The sequence below is a fragment of the Mandrillus leucophaeus genome, unplaced genomic scaffold (genome assembly GCF_000951045.1).
Source record: "Mandrillus leucophaeus isolate KB7577 unplaced genomic scaffold, Mleu.le_1.0 Scaffold276, whole genome shotgun sequence".
Taxonomy (NCBI): domain Eukaryota; kingdom Metazoa; phylum Chordata; class Mammalia; order Primates; family Cercopithecidae; genus Mandrillus; species Mandrillus leucophaeus.
Genome location: NW_012102876.1, coordinates 435,975 through 458,443, shown reverse-complemented (window position 1 = coordinate 458,443; position 22,469 = coordinate 435,975). Strand labels below are relative to the sequence as shown.

Sequence of the window (22,469 nt, the reverse complement as noted above, 5' to 3'; positions counted from 1 at the left end):
GACGAGTTGATGGGTGCAGCACACCAACATGGCATAAGTATACATATGTAACAAACCTGCACGTTATGCACATGTACCCTAGAACTTAAAGTATAATGATAATAAAAAAATAAATTAAAAAAAAAAAAAAAGAAATGGTACCTTACTACTGCAAGAATGGCCGTAATTAAAAGTCTAAAAACAATAGATGTTGGTGTGGATGTGGTGAAAAGGGAACACTTTTACACTGCTGATGGGAATGTAAATTAGCATAATGACTATGGACAATACATGGAGATTCCTTAAAGAACTAAAAACAAAACTACCATTCAATCTAGCAATCCCACTACTAGGTATCTACCCAAAGGAAAATAAGTCATTACATGAAAAAGACACATGCACATGCATGTTTATAGCAGCACAATTCACAACAATAAAGATATGGAACCAACCTAAGGGCCCATCGACTAACAAATAGATAAAGAAAATGTGGTATATATACAACATGGAATACTACTCAGCCATAAAAAGGAACAAAATAATGTCTTTGGCAGCAACTTGGAGGGAGCTGGAGGCCACTATTATAAGTGAAGTAACTCAGGAATGGAAAACTAAGTATCCTGTGTTCTCACTTATAAGTGAGAGCTAAACTAACCTTTGCAGACTCAAAGACATAAGAAGGATATAATCAACTTCAAGAACTCCAGAGAGGGAGTGCTGGAAGTGGGGTGAGGGATTACAAAACTACATATGGAATACAGTCTACACTGCTTGGGTGATGGGTGCACTAAAATCTCAAAAATCACCACTAAAGAATTTATTATCCATGTAACCAAAAACTACCTCTACCTCAGAAACTATTGAAACAAAACAAAACAAAAAACAATATTTGTTCCAGGAATGAAAAGAAATCTTATTAAAGTCACTGAAAGGGAGCGAGGCCACATGTCTTTGTTTCACTGGGACTATTCTGGTTTATGCCTGCTGTCCTAGCATCCTGCTTTATTTCATATTCACATGAGATTTTATTTTTAATTAAATATTAATAAGAAAATAAGCTAGGGGTCATGTAGTTGATACAGAGAAGTATCCCCAAAGTGCCTCTTCAGTGAAGAACTCGTTGCCCAGCTGTGGAGAGTGCAGTTCAATCTCCAGCTGTCAGTTCCATCAGGGTCAGCCTCAGATGCAAAGCAAGTACTTCAAACAGAGCAGCTCACATCCAGTGAATGAACAAGGCAAGGATATTTCAGCCCTACGCAAGCAACTCTGATGGGCAATATTTGCTCTAGATCTCCCCACCAATTTGGCTGGGCTTTGTTGAACCTGCCTTGTTTCAAATTCTTCCTTCACCTAAACCCTCTTTGTTCTCTTTCTTTGTTCTCTTTCCTGTCATGGGTATTGATCCCTAATAAGCATTTTACGTTATACACACACACACACACACATGCACACACACACACAGCTTCTAGCTAATCCAATCTGCAACAGAAGTGCTTCATAGATCTCCACTTTGTACTGAGAACTTCTACCAAGTTCTCAACTACAATGGGATATGATGCATGTGCATGTGTTTAAGTAGAATAAAGATTAGCAATAAGTCATTTCTCTTTTTCCAGAACTTTCCAGATGTTATGTAAATAACACCTCTGTGGTATGTAAAGGTGGTCACTGTCAATCCATTTTGACTACTCTTTTAGCCATGCTGTCCAGTGTCTTGATCATGCCCATCTTGACTCTATCAGTTAAATATTGCCTGATGGCTCCTAATCATATATAATAGCTTTTTATTTTATCTATATCTTGTTTGAATTTTTAATTTTTAGATTTGTTCGAGTTGTAATTTTTACTACTTATCTAAAAGAAATCTACCAATCATCTATCTATACATGTGTGTGTATATATATATATAAATATTTAAAGAGTAGATGTAGATGTATATATATGTGTGTGTGTGTGTGTGTGTGTGTGTTTGTGTGTGTGTAAAGAGTAGATGTGGGGCATGGATATGCACATAACCACACATGAACATATCTTTAAGAGTAGTTGTCATTCATACTCCCCATATTGTAGATCTTGGAGTATTATCCCCTTATCTACCTCCCAAGGAAAAGACCACACCAATACAGACACACAATACACACAAACACACACACATGCTGCTTGAAATAGACAGTACAAATGATTTTTCTCACAGCATTTAGGAATTACTATTTAAATATATAAACACAAAATGTGAACATCTAAAATAAGTAATTTCTCAGTAACATTTCTGAGCATGCACTGTAAGTCAGGCACCAAGTGAGGTTCTTAGTGGGCTAAAGGTCTAGCAGAGAAGAGGTCTAAATAATGTGCTTCTTTCCCTTTTAAAATAATTTTGTAATTACATCCTAAATTTTTTATCAAAAGATACAAACACCACAAGTAAATAAGTGCTAAAGGTATGATCTGAGAGTTTGGAACAGAACGGTCTACTTAGCCTGGATATGCTGGTAATAAAAAGCAAAAGAAGTGGAGAGGTTTTATAAAAAATAAACAAACCAACAAAGGAAGCCCTTCTGAGCCATCATACTAAATAAGCTGAATAATTTTGCTCTGTTACATATATATCAATAATCTATAATGACAGAAAATTTAGAATTGAAAGTAAAATCAATATTTTGTATAATCAGAACTTCATCAGTTAAATAACGTTTTATTCACTTTTTCACTCATCTAACAAATTTTATTGAGTACCTATTATGTGTCACAGACTATGAATAAAACAAATTATCATCACCGAGGCAGCTCTATTTATTAAACACACACACAAAAATGCCAAGACAACAAAAGAACTTCAATGCCATTATAGCTACTTGAAAAGAATTTAGAATGTAATTACAAAATTATTTAAAAAGGGAAAGAAGCACATTATTTCTAGGGATTTAAAGAAATTAATGGTTTGTCAAAATTTGGTGTTTTAGTTTCCTTAGAAATACGCATATTAATCTTAGAAAAACAAATTACTTCTAAAAAGAAGAATTAAAGAGGAGAGTTCGAGTACATCCATACCAACTAGAAAGATATGGAGCATACATCTCCCTACTGAAAAGTTTGTTTAAATCAAGGAAATGTTCTTTATTACCATGGTAACTCAATAATAATACTTGGTAATATATAGTAATACATGGTAACTCAACAGTAACAATATTTATAATAGTAACAACAGTTGCTATTTAAACTATTAGTTTCAAATCAACATGAGAGGCACTCAGATTAGTACTACTTTACATAAACCAGGAAATCAAATTGCAACTTATTAAAGATATAGGCAGGCCAGGTGTGGTGGTTCATGACTACATTCCCAATATATGAAAGCTTGAGGCCAGGGATTTGAGACCAGCCTGAGCAACACAGCAAGATCCTGGCTCTTCAAGAAAGTTTAAAAAATTAGCCAGGTGTGGTGGTGTACACCTGTAGTCCTCGCTACTTGGGAAGCTGAGGCAAGAGAATTGCTCAAGCCAAGGATTTTGAGGCTTCAGTGAGCTATGATTATGCTACTGCACACCACCCTAGGTGACACAGTGAGACCCTGTCTCTCTCTGTCTTTCTTTCTCTCTCTCTATGTATATATATGCTTACATATATATACACACACACACATATATACACACACATTTGCCTATATATATTACACATGTAGGTAAATCTTGTGTCATAAGGTTCTAGGATTCAAATGAAAATGATTTATAATTCTAGAAGAAAATAAAATGATTTATAATTCTAGAAGAAAAAACCCTATCAGTTGCATGCTCTGGTTATATAAAACTATCTTTTTTTTTGCAAATATTAAGGCCATGTCAAGGTAATACAAAAAACATACTTTTATACTGTCTTACATAAGGGGAAAAAATCCCTAAACCCATACATGTAAGTTTCAGAAGATGAGATGTATGTACAACCAGAGCTAATGAATGAATAAGAACACCAATAGGAAAACAAAAGAAGCAACATAAAAATCCTCTACTTGACATGTATTCTCCAAAATATTCCTGTAATATTTTCTGAACTATACCAAAATTTATCTACTATCATTCACACGTTATGTGGAATTGAATTATCTGTATCTTATAATTTATTTATTTCAAAATAATTATACCATTTTACAGCAATAATGAACTGAGAAATTAGGAAACAACTCCCTCAGTTTGGTATGTTGTAGACAAGGAAACTAAACACCAACCAGCTGACTGATAGTCTCAAGGTCACATGGCTAGAAAGAGGCAAAGATACTTAAACAAAAGACAAAAACAAAACAAAAACACTCACAGTCCAGGGTTCTTTCCACTGCCATCATACTGCCTTATCTCTCCTGAGAATATACTGTACTCCCTTTTCTCCCCTCCCTCCTTTTACTTTCTTCTTGCCTAAGGATTACAGGATAAGAGAAAGCTTAGCAGGGTTATATGCCATCTGCATGCCTCAACACCTGGTACTTTTAAATACTGTAAGGTCTGAAGGTAGACAATGCAGTATTAAACAAAGGAAAACTATTTAATGTATCCTTTTATTTTCAGGGGAGCAGAGTGATAAAAGTCTATTTCTGTGATACTCATTATTTTGCTTCTTATTTGTTAAACACACTGTTTAAAAAAAATCAAAAGCAGTTTTTGAAAGAACTACAGACAGACTTCTTGGCCTGTAAATACATCAATGAATCAATGCCTAGAACTGGATTTCTTATAAAATAGAAATTCTCTTTTATTGCCACAGAGGCTAAACTATAACAAAAAAATGAAAAAGGGTGGGAAAAAAAACGCTTTCAAAGAAAATGAAGGCAAATAACAGAGACATTTTTGGATAAACACATTATTGCTACTAAGCTTTCTACAATCCACCTTTTAAGAAAACTGTTATATTTTCATTTGTCGTATCAACTGTGTTTTTTTAAAATAGTGTTGGCTTTCATCAGAAGAAACACCTCAAACTGATCAAGACACAGCTCGATACTAATTCAGTTCCTAGTTTCTGCACAAACTGAATACCTCTTAGGTGTATATGCAAGAAAAAACAGGCCATTTTATCCAAGACCAAGAATCTCCCTGCACCCCCCCCAAAAAAAAAACAAACAGGAGATTTTCTTTTATGTTTTATGAAGTTCAAATCTAAAGACCCGAGCAAATAAAATCAATGCCATGCAATATACGGGCCTTTAAAGCCCATAGAATACAGCCATGTAGTTGAGTGTTCTCTGTTCTTAAATAGAGGATGTCTTGGCCAAAGACCAAGACTATGAATCAGGGAAAAACAACAAACAAATACATAAAATGATTAGCAAGTGTATCAAGAAAATGAATACTTAAAAATATTCCTGATAATAACTATAATGGCACAAAATCCTTGTCATTTTGCTTCCTTTGAAATTACTTAGTCCACTAACACTAGACTCATTTGGTAAACTGACATATGCCTTCTTAGCCATTCAGTACATTATGTCATGTTTTTTGACATTGATTAACAAATTATGTTATCAAGAAAATCCCTCATAATTCTTATTTTCTTGCACGTTACATAGTAAAATAAAGTAGAAAATACTGGATAACAGAAACTCTAAACAACTTTTACGAACAGAACAATTCTAATAAAAATACAGCAATCCATAAAAACAAACCACTTCACTATAATAACTCTACTTCCAGGTCCAGCAATTGAATAATTTATTTTCAAAACTAAAAAGTAACATTTTGGCCAGGCACAGTAGATCACTCCTGCAGTCACAGCAGTTTCGGAGGCTGAGGTGGGCTGATCGCTTGAGCCAAGGAGTTCCAGATTAGCCTGGGAAACATGGCAAAACCCTTCCTCTGCAAAAAAATATAAAAATTAGCCAGGCATGGCGGTCTGAGCCTGTGGTCCCAGTTATTCAGAAGGCTGACATGTGAGGATCCATAGATCCTTCCATAGATCCTGGAAGGTCAAGGCTGCAGTGAGCCATGACTACATCAACTCCAGTCTGGGAGACAGAACAAGACCTGTCTCCAAAAACCGGGGAAAAAAAAAAAAAGTAACATTGTGAAAATTGAATAGAAAACAAAAATTTGGTATTTACTTCTATGTTTGGGTTTGCAAAATGGCTAGAATGAATAAAATTTAATGACTAGTGAATTCTTTATTTACTAAGCAATTTTTATATTTCTGTGGCATTTTAAGTGAGCTGTCCCCTACTAAAAACATGACAGCATATATTTAATGTTCATAAAATGAGAAACCAAGGGAAAAACAATTTATCCTCTTTCCTGAGAATAGATAGGCATTTAAATTGTAGTACACATGTAATGTTCTTCTCATTTTCCTGATAAAAAAATTTGTTGATTTCTGAGACTGTAGAATTTATGCCCAGTTCACATTCATTGAATGATTTATTATATTGTGATAGTAAATAAGCCATGTTAAGTTTCATCATTATCTTAAATGATTTCCACATAGACTCACATGAGGCCAGAACTACAGTATTTCATTATACAAAGTATATATACTTTAAGATATAATAGGTTTATCCTCATCCTGACACAGATCCATCTAGATATATACATAGTAGTTGCATCTGTATTTGCCATTTATCTCCCACTGCTAATCACAAGTCAGATCATTATAAAATCAATCATTCTCATAGTTCTGGGGAAATGTAGAAATGGGAAGAATTTAGAAATAGGCTCATTTGCTAGGTACCTCTTTTTGTACACTAACTCTCTCCACTTACTGGTCTCCAATGCACTCAGTAATTCACAGCAATATGTACCATTTCCAAACCTTTCCTTTGCATCTTCCTAATGACATGATTTTTATGAAGCTAACAGTATATTGTTCAGTCCTATTTATTTATTGGCTTCTTGCAGCAACCCTAGATCACTCCTCTCCCAAAACTCAAAAGATAAAGTCTTCCATTTGCTTGACATTAAAAAATCTTTAATGTGATGTATTTGCCTCCAGCCTAGTCCTCTTCCTTTCTATTTGATATAACACAGGCAGGGTGACCCATATAAAGGGCAAATTTGATTTCAGTTACTGTTTAAAACTCCTCAATATTTCACCAGCATCTTTCGGGAAAAGACCAAGTTTCATAGCAAGATCTACAAGCTCTTCCTTGGCCTAATATTCGGATGCCACCCCAGCCAGGCCACCCAGTAGCATGGCATTTTCCTGACATTCCAAGCTATTTAACCCTTCTGAGCCACTCAAACTATTTTTTGTTCCTGGAATAATCCCCTACTCTAGGCAAGTTCTATATATCTCTGACACTCAGTTTGGCCCAGAAAGCCTCCCAAGTTTTCCTCCCAGAAACTTGGACATCTTCTATTTGCCCCTGGAACTATATCCCACATCTCTCCAGCAATATAAAACTTCCTCTCTCCATTTCATTCTCATCATTCAAATACGTGTATAAATATATTATAATATAATTAGTATATTGTTATAATTATTATAAAATAATCATATACCTTTAATTTATATCATCCTTGTCCTTATTTCCTCCTTTCAGCTGCTGACTTATTTCTTTATTTTGCTTTACATACAAACTTCTTAGAATTTGTCCATTGGTATTCTGGCAAATGTTTAATAGCCAGGTCTAATAATAGATAAATATATAAGGCCTACTTTATGGTTGTCTTTGTTAGAGAGCTGCTATAACAAAATACCACAAATTAGGTAATTTATAAACAACAGAAATGTATTTATCACAGTTCTAAAGGCTGGGAAGTACAAGATCAAGCCACCAGCAGCTTTGAGGCCTGGTAAATGCTGCTCTCTGCTTCTAAGATGGTGCCTTATTGCTGTGTCCTTACACAACAGAATAGCAAAAGAACAAAAGTGAAGGAACACACATGGTAGAAGAGCAGAGGAGAGTGAATCAAATCCCTCAAGCCCTTTCAGAAGGCACTAATCTCATCCATGAGGGCTTTATTCTCATGACTTAATCATCTCCTAAAAGTCCCACCTCTTAATATTATCACATTGGTGATTAAATTTCAACATATGAATTATAGGGGACATATTCACACCATGGGAATGATGTTGGTCAATTTCTGCGGAATAACTACGTCACTGTGAGTGATGGGAAGCTATCAGACATGACCTCACTGACCATAAAGGTGGGAAGACAAGCACCTCTCAAGCCCTAGGAGCTAACCCAAGCACACTGCCAGATTGATCTATATTTATCAGCTCCACGTCCTCTCTTACTTTTATTATCTCTTAAACTTTTTAAAGATATATTTTTATAGATATAAAACACTCTCTTACTTTTATTATCTCTTAAACTTTTTAAAGACATATATTTTTAAAATATCTCATTTATGGAGCTATTTTAAACCTGTTCTTTAGTCCCTGTACACTGCAAATGCAACCCCCCTGTATATTTCTCCTCTTGATTTGGGGTTCTGTTCAGAGAGCTTTTCTAAACTTGTGTAACAGTGCAGATCCAGGCAGAAACATGACTGCATAATTTAAGTGGAAGAAGTTCATTAGAGGGAACTAATGACTCAAGTGAGGGAAGAAGTAAGAAGCCAAATTGAGGATGGTGAAAAAATTCAGAGAGTAGAAGAAAACTACTACCATCCACAGGGGCTGGTAGGACATAGGGTACTACTCTAGTAGTACTATATCCTATAATATACTATACTATAGTAGTACCCTATAGGTAGTAGTGAGGCTACTGCAATCTATAAACCATGGCCAAATGGCAGGAGATAGAATCACACCAAAACATCTCCAAAAAAATGATGAACTCCCCACGGACCAAAACACAATCTCTATAAGAGCGGAGACTTAGTCACTTTTGTTCAATGCTGTATCTCCAGTGACTAATAAACAGTCTGGAACATAGTAGCTGTTTAACATACATTTGATTATTAGCCAAAGTTAATAGTTTAAATATTATCTTCCACAAATGACTAATCATTGTAATTCACTAGTCATGGCAACAGTAACAACAAAAAGAATATTCCAGGCACTCCTTTGGGTATGTAGCAGTTGATGATGAATATTATAACCTTAAAGTTTACATTGTATGAATACGAATTATGTAAAATCAGTGAGATTCCATATATCCAAATAAGATTTATTTATGTATTTATGTATGTATGTATGTATTTATTTATTTATTGGCTTTTTGCAGCAACCAAAAGCCATTCACAGTGATATCTAGTGTAAGGCAATTGATGTAATTGGCCTAAAATATGTTGTCAAAATAAAGTAATAACAATATAATTTAGTGTGGTCATAATTTGACTTACAAGGAGTTTCCAAAAATAAAAAAGAAATACTTTAAACACATAACACATGTTCTGTTTTAATCTTTTCATGAGAAATCTGAATAAAGCCTGAAACATGGCTGGCTTCTACAGTGATACAGAAAAAAATAAGAGTTATCAACTCTTTTGTGGCCCAGTCCTTAACTAAACCTATATTTAAGATTACCTTCACTGTGAGTAGTCAATATATTATGTGACTGAGGCAAATCCATAATAATATATGACCCTGTCTTCTCATTTTTAATCCTCAAAGATAACCATATCTTCTCACTGTAGAAAGCTTTTCCAGAAGACAACACGGGAATTTATACTCAAGATTCATAGAAACGTCATGTGATACATGCTACAAGTCCTTTATTGAATATTTACTCACAATTATTGCTAATTCATTAACTGCTGAAGGGACCAATGGCAGAAAGTTTACATTAATTACATGTGGATGTTATGTATTTAATTCTGTTGTAGCACAACACAAACATCTGTGGAATAAGTGGCTATTTAGACCACCAAAATAAGCAAGGGTACAGCATTATCTCAGACATTAATCAATACTAATCATATGTAATGAAGAAAGTAACAAAACATTTCCGTACACTTAAAATGATAATCAAGTCAATAATCTCTGACCATATGTTTGAAACTGGAAAGAATGGCTGCTTCTAGAAGAGTAATGGGGTATTAATTCAATTAAAAGAGAAATCTACTTGGGTTATCCACCCCATCTACTCTACTACAATCATTTCAAGAAAAAACGCTGAATCATGTCTAAAATATTTTAAGGGTCTTCTAAACTTAACAGGTCTTCCACATATTTAGGAGATGCAACTAGAGGTCTGGTGAAAATGAAAATCTAGACAAGAAATATGAGACTTTGGTGCTTCTTGGTCTTGTGCTGCATAGTTGCTTCCCTTGCCCTTCCGGCACTCTATAGTTAGGTATAGTTTATTAGTCTCGGAGAGATCATTTATGGAGCTATTTTAAACCTGTTCTTTAGTCTCTGTATGCTGCCAATGCAGAACATATTTCAGCGACTAAAAAGTCATATTAAATATCTCTCAGTCAGTTTTAAAAAATAAACCTTTCATATTCAATCTCTTAGGTATCTCTTTGGTATTTCCTATACCTACTGCTCTTAATACCAAGTTTTAATCAATTCTTTTAGAATAAAAACCAATGATTTTTGATTTCAAAGGTAATGCTCCTACTTTTCCTTCAATAATTGTAATCTCATTGTAAGGCAGCTAAATCTCTTTGAACTAAAGTGTCCGACACTGACATGATTATTTAGGTGTTCTCTGCATGACTGCTTACGTTTTTTTCCAAGTCAACAAATATTTCAGGTCAACAACAAAGAAGGTCTATTAATTGAAAAGCATCTGACTGGAACTGAACTCTCTGAATAGAATGATCTTGTTTCTCTCAGTGGCATAGTACATTAAAAAAAGAGGATAAAATTAACACTATTAAGTGTTCCTAATAGAGATGATTAAAATAGTGAGACATCATTTATTTTAATGAGCTACTGGTAATAGAAAATAACTTTGTGGAAAAAAACTCGGTAACAATAGCTAATAATAAACCATCAGGAGTTTCTGCTTAATCTTATGAATTAAACTATGTTTTCATTGTATGTTTTCTTTCAGATATAGAATTCTATCAATTTACCATTCATGACTGAACTTAATTCCTACTATATTGGGATTCTCATCAGAAAAGAACTTTCCTTATTCTTTATTTCCAGAACAGTGGGGGAAAAAAAACCACTGTGATTATATCAACTGATATCGAGCATATTGCAATTATTCATATGTTCATACTCCACCAGTGTATATCTATCAGAGGATGACCATGATCTCTTTTCAATGCTACCATCTGAAAATTATCCATGTAAGCCTGGTTTTTCATTACTTTGAATGAGTCATTACTGCTCAAAGATCTTTTTAATTCGTTTAGATGTTTGCCCATTAAATCCTATGTTGCAGATTTCCTTCCTTTTGTTTTTTTAAGTCTCCAATTCTAAACTGGCCACCCTTTCTAAAGACATTACATTTTATACATAACTCTATTATTTTTTAACTATATGAAATAACCTCCTTATATCAACTACTGTTCTCCTCATTTCAAAACATGCCTTTCTTATTATCTTATCCTTCCCTGGTTTTTACAGAAATTAGGTTCTTCCTTCTAATGCTACCTTCTTAACTTGTGTTCACAAATTCATTACTTCGAGTTTCCATCCCCACCTCTCCACGGCCTCCTTCCCCTCTGCCTTTAAGTACCTTCAAGTCTTCCCTTGATTTTAGTCTGTCCAACTAGCAACCTAATTAATACCATTTTCATCATAGTGCTTCAAATGCTTCAAAAATTCCCTAAAGTCCCTTAGTTGGTTACTCTAATATTTTGCTGAGGCATTCATAATCTTCACCAAGCTGGCCCTAAATGGCTTTTCTATACTACTACCCAGAATAAAATCTTTGCTTTTGTTTGATTGACTTTGTTTTTGCTTCATTTTGTTTGACTTCGCTTTTGTTTAATTGATTAAAGGCTGATTAGATTCACCCTTTCCAAAGAGAGTTTAATCATTGCCTTTCCTGATTTTTGACAACACTGTGACTTTCACTTAAATTACCTATATCTTTCTTCATTTACCTGACTTCTAAGCTTCATTTCAAATTCTGTCTTTTCTGTGAAGCTTCTCTTACAGCCCTAGACCACATTTAATCTACATTTTTCTGGTTCCCTACAGATTTTACATACCAACTCCTTGTTTAGCACCTAAGTATAAGAATATTTAAATTTTGTTTTGCATTCATGTTTATATCTGCATTCTTCCCTGCAACAACAACATAACCAACCAACAAGCCAACATTTACTGAGTACTCACTTGTCAATTATTCTGGTGGGTCAAGGAAATATTAATATAAGAGTGAATAATGTTTCTTTTATTTACTCAGAGCTCTTACTACAATGCATCTCTCAGGTAATAAAAAGTATTTACTGAAGACAAGTAAAGTATCACCAATAGGCCTGCTGTTAAAATTATCTATTCCAAAGATATTGCTATATATACAGGAACTCCACAAAAAATGTCATGCAAGAACTGGAAGATTTGTGTGATCTCAATATCAGGTGTTGATTACTTTGACTTATGTTTTCTAAAAACACATTTCAGCATTCCCACTATTGCCAGCACGTCTGACAAGTAGGTAGAAGCCTATGATTTGCAAGCACACTGAACAATATATTATTAATAATTACTGATATCAAAGGTATTCTGATTGCAAAAATGCATCTTAAAAGAGAAAACATAGATGTCAAAACTGTGCAAGTCAAAAATAAATAAATAAAACAGAACAGCTTGAAACACATACACGTCTCTACACATGCTGGTAGTTATACTAAAACACATTCAAATTATTACATTCTATGATTTTCAAAGACCGCATCTTAAAACTAGGTGTCCTACATACCTGTCCAGTCTCCTACTATTTTAAGATGAACCCCAAATGTTGCTTTGGTTTCAGTTGGACACTAAAAAAGAAATACTAGAATCAATGGTGATTAATAATTACGTAACATGAAACTATAATTCAATTACAACTTTTATCCTGATGGCAAATCCCCCAAATCAATAGATAATAGGAAGAAACAGACCAAAATCTCTATAGATCCTTATTAGTGGAAGAAAAAGAATCAATGTCAACAGGTCGATAAGACAATCTACATTCCTCTAAAACCCCAAAATACTTACATAAAACAATAAATTACACATGTTAAAATTGCTAGTGTATTTTATTTAACTACAAATCTTGCTAAAACATCTTCTAAGTTAAAATATATATAAGAAACGCCAGTTTTTAATCACAAAGGAAGAAACAAAAACTAATGCTTTTTTGTGTCCTTTTCTCCCTAGATATTATATACTTATCCTAACAAATTCCAAGGAGAAAAAATTCTTAATATGACATGGATTTTTCATGCCCAACAATTATGCTCTTACTGAAATAACTCCATTTCATTCCCTCCCTTAATTCTCAGAAGAAATCTGGAGTGGTGAGGGTACCTGGGGAAGGGGATGAGTTGTAGTAGTGTAAGTAAAAAAAGTGCTTGTAGTCCTATATTTAGGAAACCTAGAAAATATCCAGGTAGTCAAAATGAAAGAATAAAATTTAGTTTACAATAAGAAAAATGAAAAATTTCTTCTTGTTTTCTGGATTCCTACTCACTTATCCTCAATTCCAAAATTTGAATAATGGTTTTTTCATAACTCATTTGGTAACAATATCTGACTTGAATTAATGGGAGGCTAATATTTCTGTGTAAAAACTAATACATAAATATTGTCCTACAGAATTATCAACTTATTTGAGCATGCTGACTAACATCCTGTTGGAGATATTAAGTATGATATGAAATATGCATACCTTTTAAAGTCCATAAAATCTGAATTCTAATGATGCACCTAAACTAAGGGCTATGGTTAAGGGACCATCTATCTGCCTGTGACTACCCAGCTTTTATCAAGTACCATGTGCCATGGGAAGTGTTAAGTGATTTATTTTCAAAATCTACAATAACTTCACAGAATTGTCTTTTATAGATAAGAAAATTGAGTAATGGAGGCTTAAAATATTGACTTGCCCCATAAAAAGACAAGACAAAATTTGGATCCAGGTCTGTTAATTCTTAATTATTGCAGGTCACTGTCTCTATAAAGCAAAGATACACAAAATGGGTGAGAGTTGTGTAAGAAATCAAATGAAATAGGAGGAAAAAAGGCATGTGTTGATCATTAGTAGAATTGGTATGCCACAATATGAATTAAAAGGAAATACAGGCTGAAGTTATAGCACAGGTGAAAGAAAACAGCAGTGGAAGGGCCTTGTGATTAGTGTTTGGGTTACATGGAGCAAGTCCAAGACTTCAGAGCTCACTGCATTGACTAGTTAATGCAGGTCATTTAGGGATGGTATAAGGAGAGAAATAAATGAAGATAAAGGTACCATATCTTATGTTAACAACTCATTAGGCAAAAAGGAAAGGTAGCCTGAAAAATCAGTGAAAACACTAAATATAAAGGTAGGTATTTGTCTTTGATTCATAATAAATTATGAACAAACTAGAAGCCCATAATCTATGTCCAAGGATTGGAATTAACGTACCATGGAATGTCCAAACTACTACTTTACAATCAGTGTTTCTTATAGGATTGTTATTGCTAACAGTAGTATAAAATATTAAAGTAAATTGAAATATTTTTAAGTGACATTGTTTAAACATATTTATTATTAAAATTATATTGTTTTATTTATAAGTGTGACTCTGTACTTGATTGTTTTATTTACATTGTAACTTTTGTTGTTGTTGTTGTTGAAATGGAGCCTCACTCTGTCACCCAGGCTGGAGTACAGTGGCTCGATCTCGGCTCACTGCAACCTCTGCCTCCCTGGTTCAAATGGTTTTCCTGCTTCAGCCTCCCAAACAGCTGGGATTACAGGCATGTGCCACCATGCCCAGCTATTTTTCTTGTATTTTTAGTAGAGTTGGGGTTTCACTATATTGCCCAGGCTGGTCTCAAACTCTTGGCCTCATGTGATCCATCCACCTCACCCTCCCAAAGTGCTGAGACTACAGGCATGAGCTACCACACCCAGCCCACATTATGATTTTTAATAACTCTGAAAGCAAACAGTTTTGTCATCAGCAAACCTCCAAATAAAATATTATCTGCAAAAACCACCCACGATTTTACTATGTACTACTGAAGGCTGGCCAGAGTCTCTGTATAATAAAAGTTGTAGCTCTCAGAACGCAAGATACCCAACAGAGATCTGAGCTACCAATCTGATTGTCCACATGTCACCGGATGTCCTTCACTGTAAACTATATCTCAAATTATGAAAAGATGATCTATAGCCAAGAAGGTATCAGAATGGAAGGCAAAGAATGTTTGTCCTTGTGTGCCTGAGGGTACATGTGGCTTCAGTTAATCTCATGATGCATTCTAAAATAAAATACATATTTTATCAAATATTCATATCTCTATTCAATTTTTTCAAAGCAGATATTGTAAAAGGTAAATACACACAATGTTTAACATCTCATTGGGTATCATAGGAAACTGTAAACTTCTCTTTTCTAAGTACCAGTCCAAGGTATCAAAATATCTTTGAATGCCAGTCTGGTTTTGAATGGATAAAACAAAATATTGTTTCTCTCAACCTCTTGGAAATGAGGTCTTTATAAGTCACTGATACTTCTCCAAGCTACAACAGATTTTAACAGTCTTTAAGCATGTGACCTCATATTTGCAAGGAGGCTTCAAAGAATAACATAAAGAATGAATTCAGTGTATGTGGTTTGAAAACGTGAATGAAGATCTTGGAATCACATTTTAGTATCTTTGCATAAAAAATATCCAGATTCACTAATATTGGCTAGATCACATTGTGGTGATTCATTGTTTTCTCACTGTCTTTTTGTTTTAGAAAACGTTGCAAAGGGAAGAAATAATACAGGTATTGATATCTATAGCTCTATTGTTTGTCCTAAAACATGAATAAAAAGATATGCTTATGACAATTTTTCAGTTAAAAAAGTTACAGAATAATATGTGTAGTTAAGCACATATTAATATTAAAATAAAAAGATGGCCGGGCGTGGTGGCTCACGTCTGTAATCCCAGCACTTTGGGAGGCCAGGGCGGGTGAATCACGAGGTCAGGAGTTCAAGACCAGCCTGGCCAAGATGGTGAAACCCTGTCTCTACTAAAAATACAAAAAATTAGCTGGGTGTGGTGGCGGGCACCTGTGGTCCCAGCTACTCAGGAGGCTGAGGCAGGAGAATGGTGTGAAACTGGGAAGTGGAGGTTGCAGTGAGCTGAGATCATGCTACTGTACTCCAGCCTGGGCGACAGAGCAAGACTCTGTCTCAAAAAAAGTAATAATAATACTACTAATAATAATAATTAGCTGGGCACGGTGGCAGGTGCCAGTAGTCCCAGCTACTCGGGAGGCTGAGGCAGGAGAATGGTGTGAAACTGGGAAGTGGAGGTTGCAGTGAGCTGAGATCATGCTACTGTACTCCAGCCTGGGCGACAGAGCAAGACTCTGTCTCAAAAAAAGTAATAATAATACTACTAATAATAATAATTAGCTGGGCACGGTGGCAGGTGCCAGTAATCCCAGCTACTTGGGAGGCTAAGGCAGGAGAATTGCTTGAACTCGGGCGGCAGAGGTTGCAGTAAGCTGAGATTGCACCACTGCACTCCAGCCTGGGTGACAGAGTGAGATTCTGTCTCAAAATAAATAAATAAATAAATACATACATACATACATACATAAAAAATAAAAAGACAGACATTTGTGCTTTTTTTTCTCATTGAAGAGATTATATAATCAAATTTTCGGAATACTAACTTGAGAAGTATAATTGAAGACAGAGAAAACAAGAACTCTCATAATCATTTCATACACAGCTATGCTTTAAAATCTATCAGAAGCCTTTGCTATGATAATAATTTTAGGTATTTTGAAGTTTTAAAGTTTTAATTTAACTGTAAACATTCAAATGTTGCTGAATCTCTTTAGTTTCTTTGACATAAAAATAAAGCTTGGATCAGGTCGTCCTTAATATAAATTCTAGAATACACACTCACCGAAGTCTAAGAGTAAGAAAAATAAAAAGTGACAATTTGACTGTAACAACAGATCTGGAGAAATATGTATTTTAATATCATGGAGAAAGTATAACCTTTACCTTCCAATTATTTCTTCAATATGGCATTGGGTTTTTAATGTGCACAAATGACTACTAATTTTATAACAGTCCCACAAAATATAAAAATATGTTTGTAACTTATCATATGTTTGGGAATTAAATGTAAAAATGATGTCACTGCACATTATTTTTAAATAAATATGAATTTATTCAATATAAAAAAATAAGCTGCATTTTTTTGTTTAGAAATCAAGAGCCTTTTAATAAAAATTAAAAATTTAATAAAAAATAAAAATCCAAAATAGCAACTTTTCAATAACTAAATGTGTTAAACCTGAGAAAGTGATCACATAATATGATGTTCTTTAATCATTTTTGTCAAGTCTTTCTTTTAACCCTTTCTTCCCAAGTTCTTGGTTTCATATTTTCTACTGCCTGTTAGACATTTATACCTGAAATTCACTGTAAATTTACTGTACCTAAAATTAATATTATCTTATTCATACTTCCAAAACTATCTTCTCCTTCTAATTCCCATATATCTGGAAATAGAACCTATATCCTTCTTAGAGAGTCAAATCTCTCTGAGTGATACCACTTATTTCTCTTGCCAGCATTCAATCACCTGTCGTTTCCTTTCAAACAGGCTTCCCAAAGAAAACGTCTGATCACAGCGATCTCCTATTGATTAACCTTTTGTATTCCCCTGTGAAAAAACACCCATATACTTTCTGTCCTATTGCCTATGGCCAAACACATCTGTTTCAAATTCTTTCTGGCTTTATAGTCCAGGTTTCTCCTTTATTTACTCTAATCGATCTCAACGAATACTTACCAACTAACACATTTTCTCATCCTTTCATCTTCACACATACTAACCTACTCATTTAGAGTGACTTCTTTTCCATTTCTTATGTTGAATCCCAGCAACTTTTCAAGGCTTATCTTAAAGCCATCATTTCATAAAGATATCCTGATTTTTCCTGCCACAAAAATTCTCACTTCCCTGAACCCTTAGATTATTAGTATGACTCTTATGCTCCTTATTACAGTCTAGCTCTTTATTTTTACATTATTTTTTCTGTATTAATAAACTGTAAATGTCTTGAGATCAAGAACTCTTTCTAAATCATTATTACATATTACCTTACACATAGAGGGTATCAGTTGAATAAATATTGTAATATCAATTGAATAGTAAATAGTAGATGAAAAATATAGGAGAATTAACCTGAGAATGAATAAAAATGTCAAAGGTGGGCAGCTCTTCGAGAATTAATTTATTCACTCAAGAAATATTTATTTAGTGTCCAAAATACTCCAGAGAGTATTATGCTAGGATCTCATGCAATTTCACAACTGAAACTTATTCTAAATGTCTGAGAGGAGATAACGTGGAGTATCGAATCTTCCACAATTAATGCAACATCATGACAGTAAACGTTTTGACAAATTAAAACTTTAATGTTTTTGCATTTATATGAAAGAAAAAAGTGTTCAATTGTATATTGGAATGAAAAATACATTCAATATTAAAAAGAAAGTTTCTGGAAGAATATGTAAGTGGAATTGTTATTAACTTGGATTGAACATGTGCATTTATCTCAGGTTCCTTAGGCAAGCAGAATACTAAAATAACAATTTAGAGATATAAAAACAGATGCCACAATGGCAAAAATAACATGGGAAGTGATAAGAACAATAAAGAGATGTCAACACATTTTTGAAAAGTGACAAGTGGATGAGGTGGCTGTTTAGGAACTGATCAAACAAAACATATGAAGCCAAAGTCCCACTGCCTTCAAACAGAGATTACCTTGAGAACTAAACCCATCTTTTGATCACAACACTGGAAAAACCCAGGTCTCAGTGTAATAGAAGGAAGTTAGAGTCGGGGTTCATCATTTAAAAGAAAAAATCTGTTTGTGTCTGTATATGGGGTAATTTTATACCCAGATTCACTTTGCTCTGATCACAAGCCACGCAACGACTACTCCACAAACCCAAAGACAAGGAGGGGTGAAATACAAAGGCTCTATGTATAGAAATAACTGGTCATGGAAAGCAGGGCTGAGATGCCAGTCATTCACTGAATAAATATTTAATGAAAGCACTCTAAGTGTCATCTCAAAATAACACTTCCTAAGTGGAGTTGCACAAATTTCCATCAGAACCTCCTCTCCAACCCCAACCTTCCCTATCTCAATTAATGAAATTCCAGTTGCTCAGAACAAAAACTCTAGAGTCAGCCTTGACTTCACTTCCTTTCACATTACATATACAATCCATGGAATACATTTTGTGAACTCTAACTTTAAAATATGTTCAGAATATGACCACTTCTCACCACTTCCACTATCACCACCCTGGTCAAAAAAATCATCATACCTCAACTGGATGACTGCAACAGCTCCTAACTGGACCCCCTGTTTCTGCACTTGCTTCCCATCACCTACGCTTAACACAGCAGCCATAGTGACCCTCTTGAAAAGCAAGCCATATCATGTCATTTCTCCACTCACACTCTCCCACGACTCCTTTACCAATCAAAGTAAAAGCCAAAGGCCTAAATGTTCTGGATACATGAACCTGAATTACAGAGTTAAAATCTGGGCTAGGAATATAAACCTGGGACAGGAAAGCATATAGATGCATCAATAAGATGAGAGAGACTACCAGAGAAATGTGTATAGCTAGAGAGGAAAAGAGGTTGAAGAAATGGACACTGGTATGTTCTAATACTTAGAGCTTGTGGGGATGACAAGGAACAACAAAAATAGACTGAGTGAAAAGGGCCAGAAAATGTGGAGAAAAACAGATAAGTAGAAAAAGTGTTTCAGTAAAGTGAATGACCAGCTGTACTAAGAACTGCTTGTGGATCAAGCCCATTGAAGAGTGAGAACTGAACAATAACATGGTTACTGCTGAACCTGGAAATGTTTTAATGGTGTGCTGTGGGCAAATGTTGGTTGATTTAAGAGAATAAGAGGAAAGGAACTGGATTGCTGAGAAAGGGAGCAGTAGCTAGAAGGGATGTGAGTCAGGAAAGAAACTTTTATTCATCATTTCCTTTTGGTACTTAGGTAAAAAGAGGCACCCAAAAATAAGGATTGAATAAATTAAGCTCGATATTCAATAGATTTACTCTAAATACATTAACCTTCTAAAGTTCCTACTTATCCTGCAGACTCTCATTAGACACTAAGGGAATATTTTCATTTCTCCTGGAAAAAAACTCAAACTAGAGCAATTAGATGATATTTAAGTCTCAAGAAACTCAGATGTCCTATTAATTTTTCATGAACCTTAATCATCTTCTCTGGAAATTTTCACCACTTTGCTTCATCTATGGTTAAGATACATTGTTGCCATGCTAACCTATCATGTATCCCAGCTGATTTTTGACAAGCAATAAAATTATGAAACCATACAGCAAAGCAATTTTAAAGATTTAAATAGATGAGAGCAAGACCAGAGATCAAAACTGCTGCAGACTTCCTGGTTTCATTTAAACCCATGAAATTAAATAAACAATAGCAATAAAATTTTGCCATTCTTGGTGAGATCCATAGCAATTCTTGCCTGGTTTTTACTGAAAACTGGAAAAACTATTCCCATAGTGACCGGTTAAAAGATTAAAAACACAAAGTAGAAAAATGATGGCTAGTGCAGGCATGCTATGTAAAAGTACAGACAAAAACTAACAGCTAGACATGCCTCTGACTCACGGAAAAATATGTGAAATCAGGTTATTCAAGCTTAAAAACAATGAATCATACAACTTAGAATACAGATGTCAGGAAAGCATGTTTGTGTCAGGTCTTTGAGTCCAAGCCTGCATGCTAATGTCAGGCCTCTTAGCCTAAGCCTGCGCGTATACATCCAGATGGCCTGAAGTAACTCAAGAATCACAAAAGAAGTGAAAATGGCCGATTCCTGCTTTAACTGATGATATTACCTTGTGAAATTCCTTCTCCTGGCTCAAAACCTCCCCCACTGAGCACGTTGTGACCCCCCACCCCTGCTTGCCAGAGAACAACCTCCTTTGACTGTAATTTTCCATTACCTACCCAAATTCTATAAAACGGCCCCACCCCTATCTCCTTTCCTTGACTCTCTTTTCAGACTCAGCCCACACCCAGGTGATTAAAAAGCTTTATTGCTCATTCAAAGCCTGTTTGGTGGTCTCTTCATACAGGCGCACATGACATTTGGTGCCATGACTCAGATTGGGGGACCCCCCCATTGGGAGATCAATCCCCTGTCCTTCTGTTCTCTGCTCTGTGAGAAAGATCCACCTACGACCTCGGATCCTCAGACCTACCAGTCCAAGGAACATCTCACCAATTTTAAATCAGGTAAGTGGCCTCTTTTTACTCTCTTCTCCAGCCTCTCTCACTATCCCTCAACCTCTTTCTCCTTTCAATCTTGGTGCCACCCTTGAATCTCTCCCTTCTTTTAATTTCAGTAGAGACAGAGGAGACACGTTTGATCCATGAACCCAAAGTTCCAGTGCCGGTCACTGACTCAGGAAGACAATCTTCCCTTGGTGTTTAATCACTATGAGGACGCCTGCCTGATTATTCACCCACACTTCAGAGGTGTCTGATCACCATGGGGATGCCTGCCTTGATCCTTCACCTTAGTGGCAAGTACCACTTTCCTGGGGGGCAAGTACCCCCAACCCCTTCTCTCCATGTCTCTACCTTCTCTTTTCTCTAGGCTTGCCTTCTTCACTATAGGCAACCTTCCACCCTTCATTCCTCCTTATTCTCTCTTAGCCTGTGTTCTCAAGAACTTAAAACCTCTTCAACTCACACTTGACCTAAAACCTAAATGCCTTATTTTCTTCTGCAATGCCACCTGACCCCAATACAAACTTGACAATGATTCCAAATAGCCAGAAAATGGCACTTTAAATTTCTCCATCGTATGAGATCTAGATAATTCTTGCTGTAAAATGGGCAAATGGTCTGAAGTGCCTGACATCCAGGCATTCTTTTACATATCAGTCCCTCCCTAGTCTCTGTTCCCAGTGTGACTCATCCCAAATCCTTTTTTCCCTCCCACCTGTCCCCTCAGTCCCAACCCCAAGCATCACTGAGTCTTTTCAATCTTCCTTTTCTACTGACCCATTTGACCTCTCCCCTGCTCCCCAGACTGCTCCTCAGGTCGCTCCCCACCAGGCTTAAGCAGGCTCCAATTCTTCCTCGGTCTCCACTCCCCCACCCTATAATTCTTCTATCACCTCCCCTCCTCACACCCAGTGTGGCTTACAGTTTCATTCCATGACTAGCCCTCCCCCACCTGCCCAGTAATTTCCTCTTAAAGAGCTGGCTGGAGCTAAAAGCATAGTCAAGGTTAATGCTCCTTTTTCTTTATCCAGCCTCTCCCAAATCAGTTAGCGTTTAGGCTCTTTGTTATCAAATACAAAAACTCAGCTCAGTTCATGACCTGTTTGTCAACAACCCTTAGACACTTTACTGC

General features: G+C 35.3%; 1 protein-coding gene across 1 annotated transcript in view; it reads right to left on the bottom strand.

Moving 5' to 3' along the window:
- The window catches only part of NOX4 (NADPH oxidase 4), a 176,353-nt gene that overhangs the window by 34,989 nt on the left and 118,895 nt on the right, over positions 1-22,469 (bottom strand). Inside the window, exon 11 of the mRNA XM_011984951.1 lies at positions 12,734-12,794. Within this exon, the coding sequence (XP_011840341.1) occupies positions 12,734-12,794 (61 nt within the window). The remainder of the gene's footprint in view (positions 1-12,733; positions 12,795-22,469) is intronic.